The sequence below is a fragment of the Cajanus cajan genome, chromosome 6, assembly GCF_000230855.2.
Source record: "Cajanus cajan strain Asha chromosome 6, NIPB_CcT2T_4, whole genome shotgun sequence".
Lineage (NCBI taxonomy): Eukaryota > Viridiplantae > Streptophyta > Magnoliopsida > Fabales > Fabaceae > Cajanus > Cajanus cajan.
The window spans coordinates 22,891,895-22,905,860 of record NC_138522.1 but is presented as its reverse complement, the minus strand read 5'-3'; the positions used below and the strand labels follow the sequence as shown (position 1 = coordinate 22,905,860).

The window sequence follows — 13,966 nt, the reverse complement described above, 5'->3', positions numbered from 1 at the left end:
CTTACGTGGTTGGAAATTTGGTTTTTAATGATGAAAATTTTAATTTTTTTTATAATTACTGTATATGTATGTTAGGGTAGAGGGTGTCACAAAGAGTGTTAGTTTGAATATTTTTACTTACTATTTTATCAGCAATGACCCTTGCAGACTCAGAAGTCATTTGCCCATCTGATTTTGGTCGAGCTGCTATCCACATCTCATAGCGGGGAGGTGGATCGAGAAGGTCAGTAGACTCAACCCCTGATGCCTCTGCCCTAGCCTTCATCAATTTTTTTTTTAATTCATATCCCCCTCTTGACAATAGATGGGGTGCATCATTCTTGCTCTGTCGTTCTTGGGCAGCTACTCTTTTGGCCTACAATAATACAAATAAGAAAATGATATTAAAATATACCTTAAGTATTTGTGTCAATGTAAGAATTATCAATAACTAACCTGCCAAGAAAGGTCCAATCGAGTGGCACGAAATTGCATCCACTCCTCGTCAGTAATCTGGTACTTTAGACAAAAGTCTCATTTTGTCGCTCTCCAAATACACACTCCCATGTCAAGAAAGTCTTGAAGTCTTTCCACCTGGTGGCAAGGGCAAATAACATCTTCTTCCTCATGATCTAAGTGTTGGGATTGTCAAAATTTTTCTATCAAAATAACAACAAATAATAAATAACATATTTAAGTTATATAATATTGAAGGGATGTGCAAGTATATACCTGAATATCCTGCCACATGAGGTTCTTGTCAACCTCCTTAACGTCATCCCATGATGGAATGATAATAGAAACATGACGTCAAGCTAGGACACCTAAATAGATCCTAAACTTTGCAGCATTTGGGCCTAACGCCTTGCCAGAATGAGGATCCACCTCAACCTGTGTCCTCTCATTGGCAATGCGTCCAGCTGTCAACCCAGCAATTGGGTGACAGATCTACTTTCCCTCCTTCCACTGCCAGACCCCGAATCTGCCATAACCCTGAAAAAATAAACACTACAAGAAAAATGCTAATTTCTGACGGAAAAGGGTAAATTTTTGACGAATTTTGTTTTTTTCCGACGGATTTCTGACGAATTTAAATCTGTTGGAAAAAATGGCATCGAAAAAAAATCCGTCAAAAATAATTTAATCTGTCAGAAATTTCCAACGGAAAATTTCATCCAAAAATTCTGTCAAAAATTTCTGACAGAAATATTTGTCAAAAAATTCTGTCAGAAACTTCCGATAGAATTTTCCATCAGAAATTTTTTACGGATATTTCCGTCGGAAATTATATTTTTTTTTTAAATTTAATAAATTTATTAAGGTAACAGTCCTCATATTTGGCCTCTCAAGGGTTCTACTTCACGATATTTCACTTTTTAACGTGTTTTATCCTTACTTGCGCAATTTCTGGAAAACTTCTCAAAAGGTCACCCATTCCTATACTACTCCAGGTCAAGTACACTTAACTGTGAAGTTCTGATGAGTAAGCTACCGGTTATGTATGCTATCAATATAACTTATACAAATTAATTTATTTAAGTCATCATCAAATATACAATCTCATACTTGTACTATAATAATAATATATAATAATTTTATATTACGAATAATAATAATAATAATAATAATAATAATAATATATTCAATTATTCTTTATTTATATGTACTTACTTCTATAATTAACATCTACTTATTTCTATTTCAAATTATAATTTAAATTATTTAATTTTATAATTTATAATGATAATATAATTTATAAAATTATAAATATTTATTTATTACATACTTATAAATTAAATTTTAACATTTTAAATCAAACATATAAAATTAAAAAAATGTATTTATCCTTGTTTTATTTTCTAATTATCAACCATTAATAAAATACTAACTTAAAATCTTATCTAATTATATCAAAATATTCTCATATCAAATTTAAAACTAGATATTAGTTATACAAAAATATTAAGATCATATAGTAAATTTTCAATAAGATTTTAGTTAAATAATTTAAAATAATTAATGTTTCAATTATTTTTAATTAGCAAATAATTTATTCCAAAGCTAATTAATTTTTTTAAAATTAATTATAATAAAATTTAATAACTTTTAATTTAACAATTAATTGGATCGATAAAATTCAACACACACCATGAGTTATTGAGCAGAATAACTTTACCAAGAGTTATTTTGTAAGTTATCTTAAATCAAACATATAAAATTCAAAAAATGTATTTATACTTGTTTTATTTTCTAATTATCAACCATTAATAAAATACTATATTGGATTAGTTAGTGTTATATTACAGCTGATAACAGGTCACTGATATATATTACCTATTATTACAAGTTACTGATATACATGTATATATAGTGGTACACATTCACTGGTACAGGAAGCAATATCAGTAATATTCACAATATTCTTCTTGTTCTTTCAATTTTATCATGCTGCTGTATTCAATATGGTATCAAAAGAGAGAATTCAATTCTTAGAACGATCCAACCTGTGATTACCATTCATCGTTTTTCAACCAAATCCACCATCTCTGCCACCCTAAATCAATTACCCACAGCCATGACGAATCAACCCAAAGAATCAAGCCAAGATCCAAGCCAAGATCCCAATCACCCCCTTTTTCTACATCATTCGGATGGACCTGGATTGGTTCTCACATCCCAACCTCTTAACCACAAGAATTACACCACATGGAGCAGAGCGATGCAGGTAGCCCTCTCCTGAAGAACAAATTACCGCTCATTGATGGAACCTTCCCTAAACCTGCAGCAACCGACGCCACAATCGCGACTTGGAATCGTGCGAACAATGTGGTCATCTCCTGGCTTTACAACTCTGTTTCCAAAGAAATCATCACGAGCATCTTGTTTGCCACAACTGCACAAGAAATCTGGGAAGACTTGAAAATCAGACTTTCAAGAAAGAATGGACCATGCATTTTCCAACTCCGACGCCAATTGATGTCCCTTCAGCAAGGACCTGATGATGTTGGCATGTATTATACAAAGCTGAAGTCAATCTGGGAGGAATTGTCCGGTTACACACCAACATTCCCTTGTACATGTGGTGGCCTTCAACGACTCTAAACACACACAGAATTTGAATATGTCATGTCCTTCTTGATGGGCTTAAACGATTATTTCTCTCAAATTCGTGGCCAAATTCTACTATCTGACCCTTTGCCTTCGATTGGTAATGTCTTCTCCCTTATTCTCCAAGAAGAAGCTCAACGTGAAATTATTGTTCCTCCTTCTACTGCTCACTCAGAAAACATAGCCTTTTCTGTCAATTCCTCACAAAAACATCAATTTGATAACAGTAAGAACAAATTTGTAAATAAAGAGAAACCAAAATGTGGTCATTGTGGGATACTAGGACATACCAAAGACAGGTGCTATAAACTTGTCGGGTATCCCCCAAATTATTTCAAGAACAGGACTCCCAATACTGTGAATCAAGTGGATAACAGCCTTGAAAGTTCCACTAACACTCAGACATCAAATTTAACCCTTGCCCAGTGCCACCAATTACTTACATTTTTGACAAACCAAATGAGAACAGACACTAATCTCGATGTAGTGGCTTCCAATGTCATAGGTACCTGTATGAATCTTGATTTCCACAAGAATTCTCACACATGGATAATAGACTCTGGCGCCACTTCTCACATTTGCTGTTCCAAATCACTATACAACTCATACACTTCTATTCATAATTCTCATGTTTTGTTGCCCAGTTCCACTAAAGTAAGTGTAGAAGGGATAGGTAGTATCAAGATAAATGATGATATCTTTCTGCATAATGTGCTTTATATACCTACATTTAGATTCAATCTTTTGTCACTACTCACTTTAATAAATAATAACCCATTTCGATTTACTATGGAGTCTAACAGTTTTCTTTTGCGGGACCTCAAAACATTGAGGACGATTGGCACTGCTAAGCAACAACAGGTCCTACTGGTTTTTGAATTCCCTACACACATTCTTAATTCTGATTGTATTAGTAATTGTAATAGTGTCACCTATGAGACTTGGCATAAGCGATTAGGTCACATACCTGTGTCTGTTTACAAATTGATTTCCAATAAAATCAAACTGAGTTCTATTGATTCTACTTATCACTATAGTACTTGTCACATTGCTAAGCAAAATAGATTACCTTTTCCTAATCCCAATAAATTCAGTCCCAATTGTTTTGATTTATTTTATGCTGATATATGGGGACCCTTTAAACAACCTACTTATGATGGATTTCAATATTTTCTCACTCTAGTTGATGATAAAAGCATATTCACATGCATATACATGCTCCAGAATAAGTCTGATTGTATTAAAATCATACCTCAGTTCTTTGCATATGTTGAAAACCAATTTCAAACAAAAATTAAAAGCTTTAGGTCTGATAATGCTAGAGAACTTCATTTCAAAGATTTTTTCTTAGAAAAAGGTGTTCTACACCAATTTTCATGTGTAGAGAGGCCAGAACAAAATAGTGTTGTTGAGAGAAAACATTTGCATATTCTCAATATTGCTCGCACCTTGATGTTTCAATCAAATGTTCCTATACAACTATGGGGAGATTGTGTCAAAACTGCTATGTTTATCATGAATAGAACTCCAAGTCCCATTCTGAATCACATATCCCCATATGAAATATTATATAACAAAGTGCCTAACTATTCTGATTTTAGGACTTTTGGCACATTATGTTATGCCTTTACATTACTTTCTGGTAGACACAAATTCAGTCCTAGGGCTACTGCAGCTGTATTCATCGGATACCCTCATGGCTACAAAGGATACAAGTCGTTTGACCTTACCACTCATTAAACCTTCATCTCTAGAGATGTTAAGTTTTATGAGCATATTTTCCCTTTCCAGAACAGGAACTCCTCTGACTGCAGATATGATGCCTTCAACGACCAAATCACACCCAATCTTATCTATCCTGAAATCTTTGATGATTCTGATCCTATACAACCCCCACATACACAAAACCAGTCTCCCATAATCTTTGATGATTCTGATCCTATACAACCCCCACATACACAAAACCAGTCTCCCATACAACAGTTGCCTTCCTCAAACGAACCAGATCAAACTCTGATTTGCAGATCTAGTAGAGTTGTGAATCCACCAGGATACTTATCTTATTATCATTGCTACAATGCAACCGATAACACACAAACTTTATACCCTATCCAAAAATTCATATATTACTCCAAGCTCTCCACAACACACACCCATTACATCTGCCAAATTTCCGCTAATCATGAACCTCAAACCTATAGACAAGCCATAAAATTCCCTCATTGGAAACAAGCTATCGAAGATGAACTCGCTACCATGGAGATGAACAACACATTGTCCATCACTCATCTACCAAATGATAAAAAGCCAATAAGTTGCAAGTGGTTGTTCAAGCTAAAACTCAACTTTGATTGAACTATAGCCAAACACAAGGCTTGGCTGGTCGCACGCGTCTTCACTCAACAATATGGTCTTGATTTCCAGGAGACATTTTCACCTGTGGCCAAGATCACGATCCTAAGGCTACTCTTATCACTTGTTGCATCCAAACATTGGAATCTAGCCCAACTAGATGTTAACAATGCTTTTCTCAATGGCCACTTAGATGAGGAAATTTTTATGCAAATCCCTCCAGGATACAGCCATCACACCATTCCCACATCTGTTGCCCCTTTGGTATGCAAATTAAACAGGTCAATATATGGCTTGAAACAAGCATCTAGAAGCTGGTTTGCCAAATTCAGCACCACACTAATTTCTCAAGGTTTCAAACAATCAAAGTTTGATTACACCTTGTTCACTAAGGGATCCAACTCCACCTTCATAGCAATTCTTGTCTATGTAGATGACATAGTAATTGCCAGCCCAAGTAACATTGAAATCGAATCTGCTAAGATCATGCTACATCATCATTTTAAATTGAAGGATCTCGGCGACTTGAAATTCTTCCTTGTTTGGAACTGTCAAAGTCACAGGTAGGAATATTCATGTGTCAAAGACATTATACAATGTCAATTCTTGAAGATTGTGGTATGCTTGCTTGCAAGCCTTCTGCTGTACCTATGGAATCAAATTTGAAACTTCATACAAACTCGGGTTCTCCCCTTGCAGATCCAGGATCATATAGAAGGCTCGTGGGAAGATTATTGTATTTAACAATTTCTCGACCTGACATCTGCTATACTGTACACAAATTAAGTCAGTTTGTAGCAAATCCACATTCTGAACACATGAATGCAGCTCACATGCTTCTCCGCTACTTAAAACACACTGTTGGTCAAGGTATCCTATTCAAAGCTACCTTTGACACTAAATTACATGCTTATGTGGATGCTGATTGGGGTTCATGCCTTGATAGCAGAAGATCAACAACAGGTTTTTGTATTTTCTTAGGAAATTCCTTAATTTCTTGGAAGGCTAAGAGACAGAAGACAGTCAGCAAATCTTCAGTAGAAGCAGAATATAGATCTTTAGCATCCGTCTTTACTGAACTTACTTGGCTGAGAAATTTTTTAACTGATTTCAATATTGACACACCATATGCAGTTGTGTACTGTGACAACAAGGCAGCAATACACATTGCAACCAACCCTACATACCATGAAAGCACCAAACATTTAGAAATTAACCTCCACTATGTCAGGGAACAAATGGAAAGAGGGGCACTCAAGTTAATTCATGTCAGAAATCATCATCAGTTGGCCAACATATTCACCAAGACATTGCCTCGCAATGCTTTTCTCAACATCTTGTCCAAGCTGGGTATTGAAAACATTTTTCTCCCATCTTGAGGGGGGGGAGGTATTGGATTAGTTAGTGTTATATTACTGATATACATGTATATATAGTTGTACACCTTCACTGGTACAGGAAGCAATATCAGTAACATTCACAATATTCTTCTTGTTCTTTTAATTTTATCATGCTGCTGTATTCAATATACTAACTTAAAATCTTATCTAATTATATCATAATATTTTCGTATAAAATTTAAAACTAGTTCTTACATTTTCGACAAATATAAATTTGTCGGAAATATTCTATCAATAATATAGCCTTTCCTACAAAAAAACATTTTCATCGAAAATATAAATTTTCTGACAGATTTAATTTTGTTTTATACGAAATCATCTTCGATTAATATAACATTTTGTATATATGATTTAAGAGTAAGGAATTTTCAATTTAATGGTTGGATTTACAAAATTCACATTTAATATAAAATTATTAAGCGATGTAATACTTAGTAAAATTTACACCGCTGTAATTATAACCCCCCTCATATATATATATATATATATATATATGTGTGTGTGTGTGTGTGTGTGTGTGTGTGTGTGTGTGTGTGTGTGTGTTTGTGTGTGTATTTATTTATTTATTTAAAATAATTGTTAAGATCGAAAATATTAATTTTAAAAGGTTTAAAGTTATTTTAGTCCCTATAAGATGGGTGATTTTGATTTTGGTCTTTGTAAATTTTTTTCTTTATTTTTCATCCTTGTAAGATTTATAAACATTATTTTATACTTGTAAAATGAGTAAAATATTTTTCTTTGATTTTCATCCCTCTAAAATATAAATTCACTAGTTTGATTATTTTAAGGTAGATAAATAATATTTATTTTAAAAAACAAATTTTTTTAGAGGTGTTAAATATCAATATGATAATAGTACGTAATTGTTATATGTGACACCTAGCTAAGATAATTATTTATCTTTTTTTAAAAAAAAAAAGTAGATAAAAATGATTACATAAAAAATAAGAATTAAAAATAAAAATTCCAAATAAAGAAAAATATTTTTTAAAAGATAAAATTAAAGAAAAATATTTTTTAAAAAATAAAAATAAAATTTAGTCATTTTATAATATTAAAAATAATATTTATAAATTTCAAAAAAAGCGATCATCGGATTCTCAAAGAGTTCAAACAAGGGACATTAGGAAGTGTGCTATGGTCTTAAATATTTTCGTTGGAAATTTCCGACGGAATCTTCCGTCAGAAATTTTCTGTTAGAAATTTCTGACAGAAATATCCGTCGAAAATTTTCTGTCGAAAAATTTATATTTTTCGACAGATTCATATCTGTCAGAAATTTTTCGTTAGAAATTTGCGTTTTTCTTGTAGTGAAAACTCTCATTATTAAAACAACAAATTAACTAAATAGACAAATAAAGTAAAAAAGATAATAACAATATAGCAACAAAACAACTAATAAAAAAATGAATAATACACGAACACAAACCTATTAGGTTGATATGTTTTCCCATATTCCTTCATCATGATTACTTCGAATAGCATGGATTTCGTCCACTTCATTATCCACAATAGGACCAAATGATCTACTTGAGAAAGACGGTGTCTCATGCATATCTAGAGACTCATCTTCGTGAGTTCTGTGCATGGTTCTACCTTCGAGGACCACTGACCATTTCTCATTACATGGATCCTTGACATAAAAAATTTGTCTTGCTTGATATGCCATAATAAAAGGTTCATCCTTATAACCGACCTTGTTCAAATCAACCAAAGTAAATCCTAAATCATCTATCCGCACACCTGTATTGCCATCAACCCATTTACACTTGAACACAGGCACTCTAAACGTAACATAATAAATTTCCCATATGTCTTGTATGACTCCAAAATAACTCATGGATGTTGTAATGGGATTTTTATCTTTAGAACTAGCAAAGTTCACAGCCTCAGCCTGAATTGTAACCCCATTGTTTTGTACTCTACTTTTGTCATCTTCTATCTTTGTATAGAAACAATATTTGTTAATGTCATACCACCAAATGTAATGACATCGTTGTTAGGCCCACGAGCGAGTCTCAAAAGTGTATCAGAAGCATTAACCTCACCGTAAACCTTTTTCTTAAACCAAGCTAAGAAACTCTTGTTATGTTTATTCAATACCCATTTTTTCATTCATTCGAGGGTGTGTTCGCAGTCTTTTGCCCATGTTTCAATTGGGTATAACTTGTGTTTTCTTCACATATAGGACATGCATAACGACCCTTCACACTATACCCACTCAAGTTACCATATGCTAGAAAATCATTTATTATGCAAAATAACATTGCAGGCAAAGTAAATTTTTCTTCACGATATGCATCAAAGACCTCCACTCTTGTTTCCCACAACATTTTCAAGTCATCAATCAAGGGACTATGATACACATCTATGTCATTTCCTGGTTGTCGGGGTCCTGATATCTTCATAGATAACATAATATATTTTCTCTTCATGCATAGCCAAGGAGGAAAATTGTAAATGACCAACAAAACTGGCCATGAACTGTGTTTACTACTTAAGTTCCCATAAGGATTCATGCCATCTCTAGCTAGACCAATTCTCAAGTTTCTTGACTCTACACCAAATTCTGGAAATGTTTCAACATTCCTCTTCCATTGCAGAGAATCAGCTGGATGTCGAAGAAATTTGTCACATTTTCTACCATTTTCATGCCATGTGAGGTTTTTTGCATCCTCTTTAATGGCAAACAATCTTTTAAACCTAGGTATTATTGGAAAATACCATAAGTGTGACACCCTCTACCCCAACATATATATATATATATATAATAAAAAGAAATATCTTATTGGATAAAAAAAATATTTAAAATTGAAATGACAATTCCAATAATCATGTGAGTAGAGAATTCACAATCATGTACAAAAGCCTCTCCCAGAACGGCCCATTCCAAAACCAGAACGGCCCGTTCTGAGTCAATACTTTGTTCTTTAAAACCACATCTGGAATAGCCCGTTCCCAAAGTGGACCGACCCGTTTTGGGTTGAAATTTTACCCATGCATGCTCAAGTTGGAACGGCCCGTTCCGGGGCTATGAAAATCCAGAATTACTAATTAATAAATAAATAAATAACATATATATATATATATATATCAAATTAAAATAAAATATCAATACAATTTAAAACATGATTTTCTTCGAATAATAATTATAACAAAATATCATAATTAATAATATTATACAAAGTAATTTTCATAAATGATTGTAATTAGAAACTTTTAAAAATTCAATCAAACCCATTTAATTAATCAAAATAATTATAAGGAAATAATCTTCATAAATACAAAAATAAATAATAATTATTCGTAGTATTAGTAGAAAAATTTGGGTTGTTACCATTCTCCCCTCCTTTTAAAAAATTTCGTCCCCGAAATTACCTGAAGCAAATAAAAATGGATATGCCTCCTACATTTGACTTTCTAATGTTTCACCTTAGACTTTTAGAATACTACACACGAGTCCACAACTTCCCCTACTCCTATCTTCACCTTAGACCACCACGCTTCCGCTATGCCACTCTCATACATCCTCCTAAGGTCCTAATCCATCTTAATAGCTCCTAAGTGAATACTAAGACTACTCTTATTGCCTTCTTCCAAGATCATCTTCCTTAATTCGGGATTGTTAGGCACATAGATTCTATCCTGAAACCACGAAACACCATCAACTTCCACTCGAAAAGGGCTATCTATACCCTTACCAATCCTCTCCACTTGGTTCACTAAGAAAGGATCTAACTCTTAGGCTCCTCTAATCTCATCCATTAATTCACTAGTCACCTTCGAAATACTCAATTTAATGCTTCTAAGGGTAAGCTCACAAATCAAGCTTAAATCTCTAAACTCTTCAATCAAATTTAACCTTTAAATCAACGAAACGATAGATGAAAGGTCATCCTACTCAAGGCATTTGTCACTGTAGACCCCTAAAATTGCCCGGGTCGGAAATAAAGCTTGAAGACTCTCGAAGACTGAAGGAAGATCAGCCAGAAGGACTCCTGGAAGGCCCTAGGAGGGTTCTCTGTAGGTCTAGAGGTCTTAGAATAGCTCAAAATAAGAAAGTGGAGGGAATGAAGCCCAATACGGCCGTACTGAACTTAATACGGCCGTATTGAAGCTTCAATACGGCCGCAGTGAACTCAATACGGCCGTATTGAAGTTTCTGAAACTTCAATACGGCCGTACTGAAATCAATACGGCCGTATTGAAGCTTCAATACAGCCGCAGTGAAGTCAATACGGCCGTATTGAAATTTCTGAATTTCAATACGGCCGTATTGAACTCAATACGGCCGTATTGAAGTTCAAAAATTTCAATACGGCCGTATTGGCTCCAGGGCCCGTATTGGGCCTGTTCCCTATAAATATGACGTCAATTGGACGTCATTTGACACTTTGGAACATAGTTTCAACCCTCTCCTTGAGTATTCTGGGGTTTTTGAGCAGTGTTCTGCCCTAGAAATCACTCGGAGAGTTGATCCGACGAAGTTCTTGAGCCCCGAGCCATTTTGCTTGAGGATCGAACCTAGTCGAAGGGAAATCCTCCGGATTTCCATAGTTAAAATTTTATAGGAGGGAGCGAGCGGGCTTGTAGAGCGAGGGAACGCCAAAAAGCTTCCCAGTTTTACGAAATATATAAAAGCACGCTTCAAAGGTTTCCTCTTCAAAATCCTTCCTTTTACTGCTTTCTGATTGTTGCATCGCATATCTAATTTATTCGCCATGTAGATATCTTGTTCATAATCGTTTATAATAAATAGGGGTAATTTAGTAATTTTTGCACTATTATTTTTAGAAATAATCTGTCATAGGGAACCCGAAAGGGGCGCTGTGGGGTGCTAACACCTTCCCCACGCGTAACCGACTCCCTTACCCAACTCTGGTTGTAATGACCGAAGTTGATTTATAAAATCAATTGCCTTATCCCTTTTTCCAATGTTTTGAGTAAAACATTGGTGGCGACTCCATGAACCCTTTTACTACGAAAACCACTAATCCATGGAGGGTCCCGCTTGGGATTAACATGGATTGGTGAGACATTTAATAAATAAATTGGATAAGATCGACAAGGTCTCAGTTTGAGAACAAGTCGTTCTAATAATCCAATACATTTTCAAAACTAAAATAAAAGCGAGCTCGACCGTCTTCGCGACCGCCGAGGCCTGTTTGGGCCGGTGGCGACAGATGGCGACTCCACTGGGGATGCCTCGAGAGTCAGTCCCATTTAGTGACAGATTATTTTTAACAAATAATAGTTAAAATTACTTTATTACCCCTCACTTGTATGATAACATGTTTATCTATTTGGCTTTAATAACTGTTGTATTTTTAAATTTACGCAATTGTTTGAAATAAAAACTGCACACAAACCTTTGCACACAACAGTTCCCTCTATACCCGGGGGCATGAGTGATTAACCCTAGGGAGTGGATGTTAGTACGGCCGGTTGTCGAATGGGTCTATAGGTGCCCATAGACCGTTGTCGGAAAACATCACTCAAGGTGATAACCATGAACTTGAGTCCGACGGTGCGTTGGAGCTTTCCATCGACCTACGATGAGAGGAATTGGGTCCCTATAATGGGGGCACCTTGGGGGCCTTGGACTGGTGAGAACAGTTAGAACCTACCTTGAATATGCACTTTTCTGCAGGATACCCCTACCTCGTGATTCGCTCGTGACTGTTCGTGGATGAGTGAATTGTTTGTGTAAATGCTTATGTGCAATTGTTTGTGCATTAATAAATAACCTCGTGATAAGGTCTAAAGAATAATCCCCATGCATGAAAAAACCATGACATGAGAGGAAAGACCATGTGTGAAAATATAATAAAAGTGAGGAGCATGTGCATCATTACCAATAAAGATATCATGCATCCTCATAAACCATGCATTCTAGGTTCACCAATACCTCTTGACATGAGTAAAAGAGACCCATAATTATCGAGATTCTCCGTTGAGAAGAGATCATAAGTCAAGGAGGGTAGTAACACTCTGTTTTAAAAAGGCAGCGCCTTAAAAATGGAGGGTTATCAAGCTCATGTCAAGAGCGTATTCATGAATAAACTAATTAGATTAAAAAATTCATTTTAGAAAGTGGCTGGTCATCTCTCTGTCCTCACACGCGCGCAGAAAATCAAGAAGATGGAAGCGCTGGAGGACCAAAATAAGAAGCTTACAGCCGAGCTCTCACAGCTCAAAGAACGAATGACGCAAATGATGGAATTCATGCGTCACCATAATGCACATGGGTCTCACCACAGTGACCATGAGTCCCATCATCATGAGGAGGAGGAACATGAGGAAGAACCTCCACGAGCTGTACCCCTCGGGGCGGGGATCATGATTAAAGAGCCCGAGGTTTCAAAGGAACAATTCCATGCTCTTGAGGATCGGCTAAGGGCTATGGAGGGGCATGATTTTGACATCAAAGATGCCGCCGACATGTGCTTGGTGAGGGACATCCAATTCCCTCCCAAATTCAAAGTGCCCGATTTCCCAAAATATGTGGGATCGACTTGCCCCAAAAGTCATCTCACCATGTATTGCCGAAAAATGGCTGCATATGCTACCAATGAAAAGCTCTTGATCCATTGCTTCCAAGAGAGCTTGGCTGACACCGCACTCAATTGGTATATGCAGCTGGATGGAAGTCAAGTGTGCACATGGAGGCAGTTGGCCGACGCCTTTCTCAAGCGCTACAAATATAACATCGACCTAACACCCGATAGGTCCGATCTTCAAGCCTTGAGTAAGACAAATGATGAATCCTTCAAGGCGTACGCCCAACGATGGAGGGAGTTGGCGGCACAAATAGAGCCCCCGTTGTCGGATAAGGAGACGGTGTCCCTATTCATAAACTCGTTGACCGGTCCCTATTATGACAAGATGATAGGGAACACGACAACACTCTTCTCGGACATCATCACCATTGGCGAAAGAGTGGAACAAGGGCTGAGAAGTGGGAAGCTAGCTGGGCTTTCCCAATCATTTGAAGCCAAGAAGACCTACGGGAAGAAGAAGGAGGAAGGAGTCAATGCCGTAAATATTTCTTCATCTTCTTCCACTTCGAAGTCAGGAAAGTCGCAATACAACCCTGTGAAGAAGTTTGATAAACTTCCGACCAC

At 35.8% G+C, this 13,966-nt stretch overlaps 2 protein-coding genes across 2 annotated transcripts; both read left to right on the top strand.

Annotated features, from left to right (window-relative positions):
- The first annotated feature begins 2,685 nt into the window (after positions 1 to 2,685).
- On the top strand, positions 2,686 to 3,081 carry LOC145958613 (uncharacterized). Its single transcript, XM_083076116.1, has one exon. It carries the CDS (start codon positions 2,686 to 2,688, stop codon positions 3,079 to 3,081), a length of 396 nt encoding a protein of 131 aa, XP_082932242.1.
- A 2,954-nt stretch (positions 3,082 to 6,035) lies between these two features.
- On the top strand, positions 6,036 to 6,818 carry LOC109794126 (retrovirus-related Pol polyprotein from transposon RE1). The gene has a single exon (XM_020353601.1). The coding sequence runs from the start codon at positions 6,036 to 6,038 to the stop codon at positions 6,816 to 6,818; it is 783 nt and encodes a 260-aa protein (XP_020209190.1).
- The last annotated feature ends 7,148 nt before the right edge of the window (positions 6,819 to 13,966 follow it).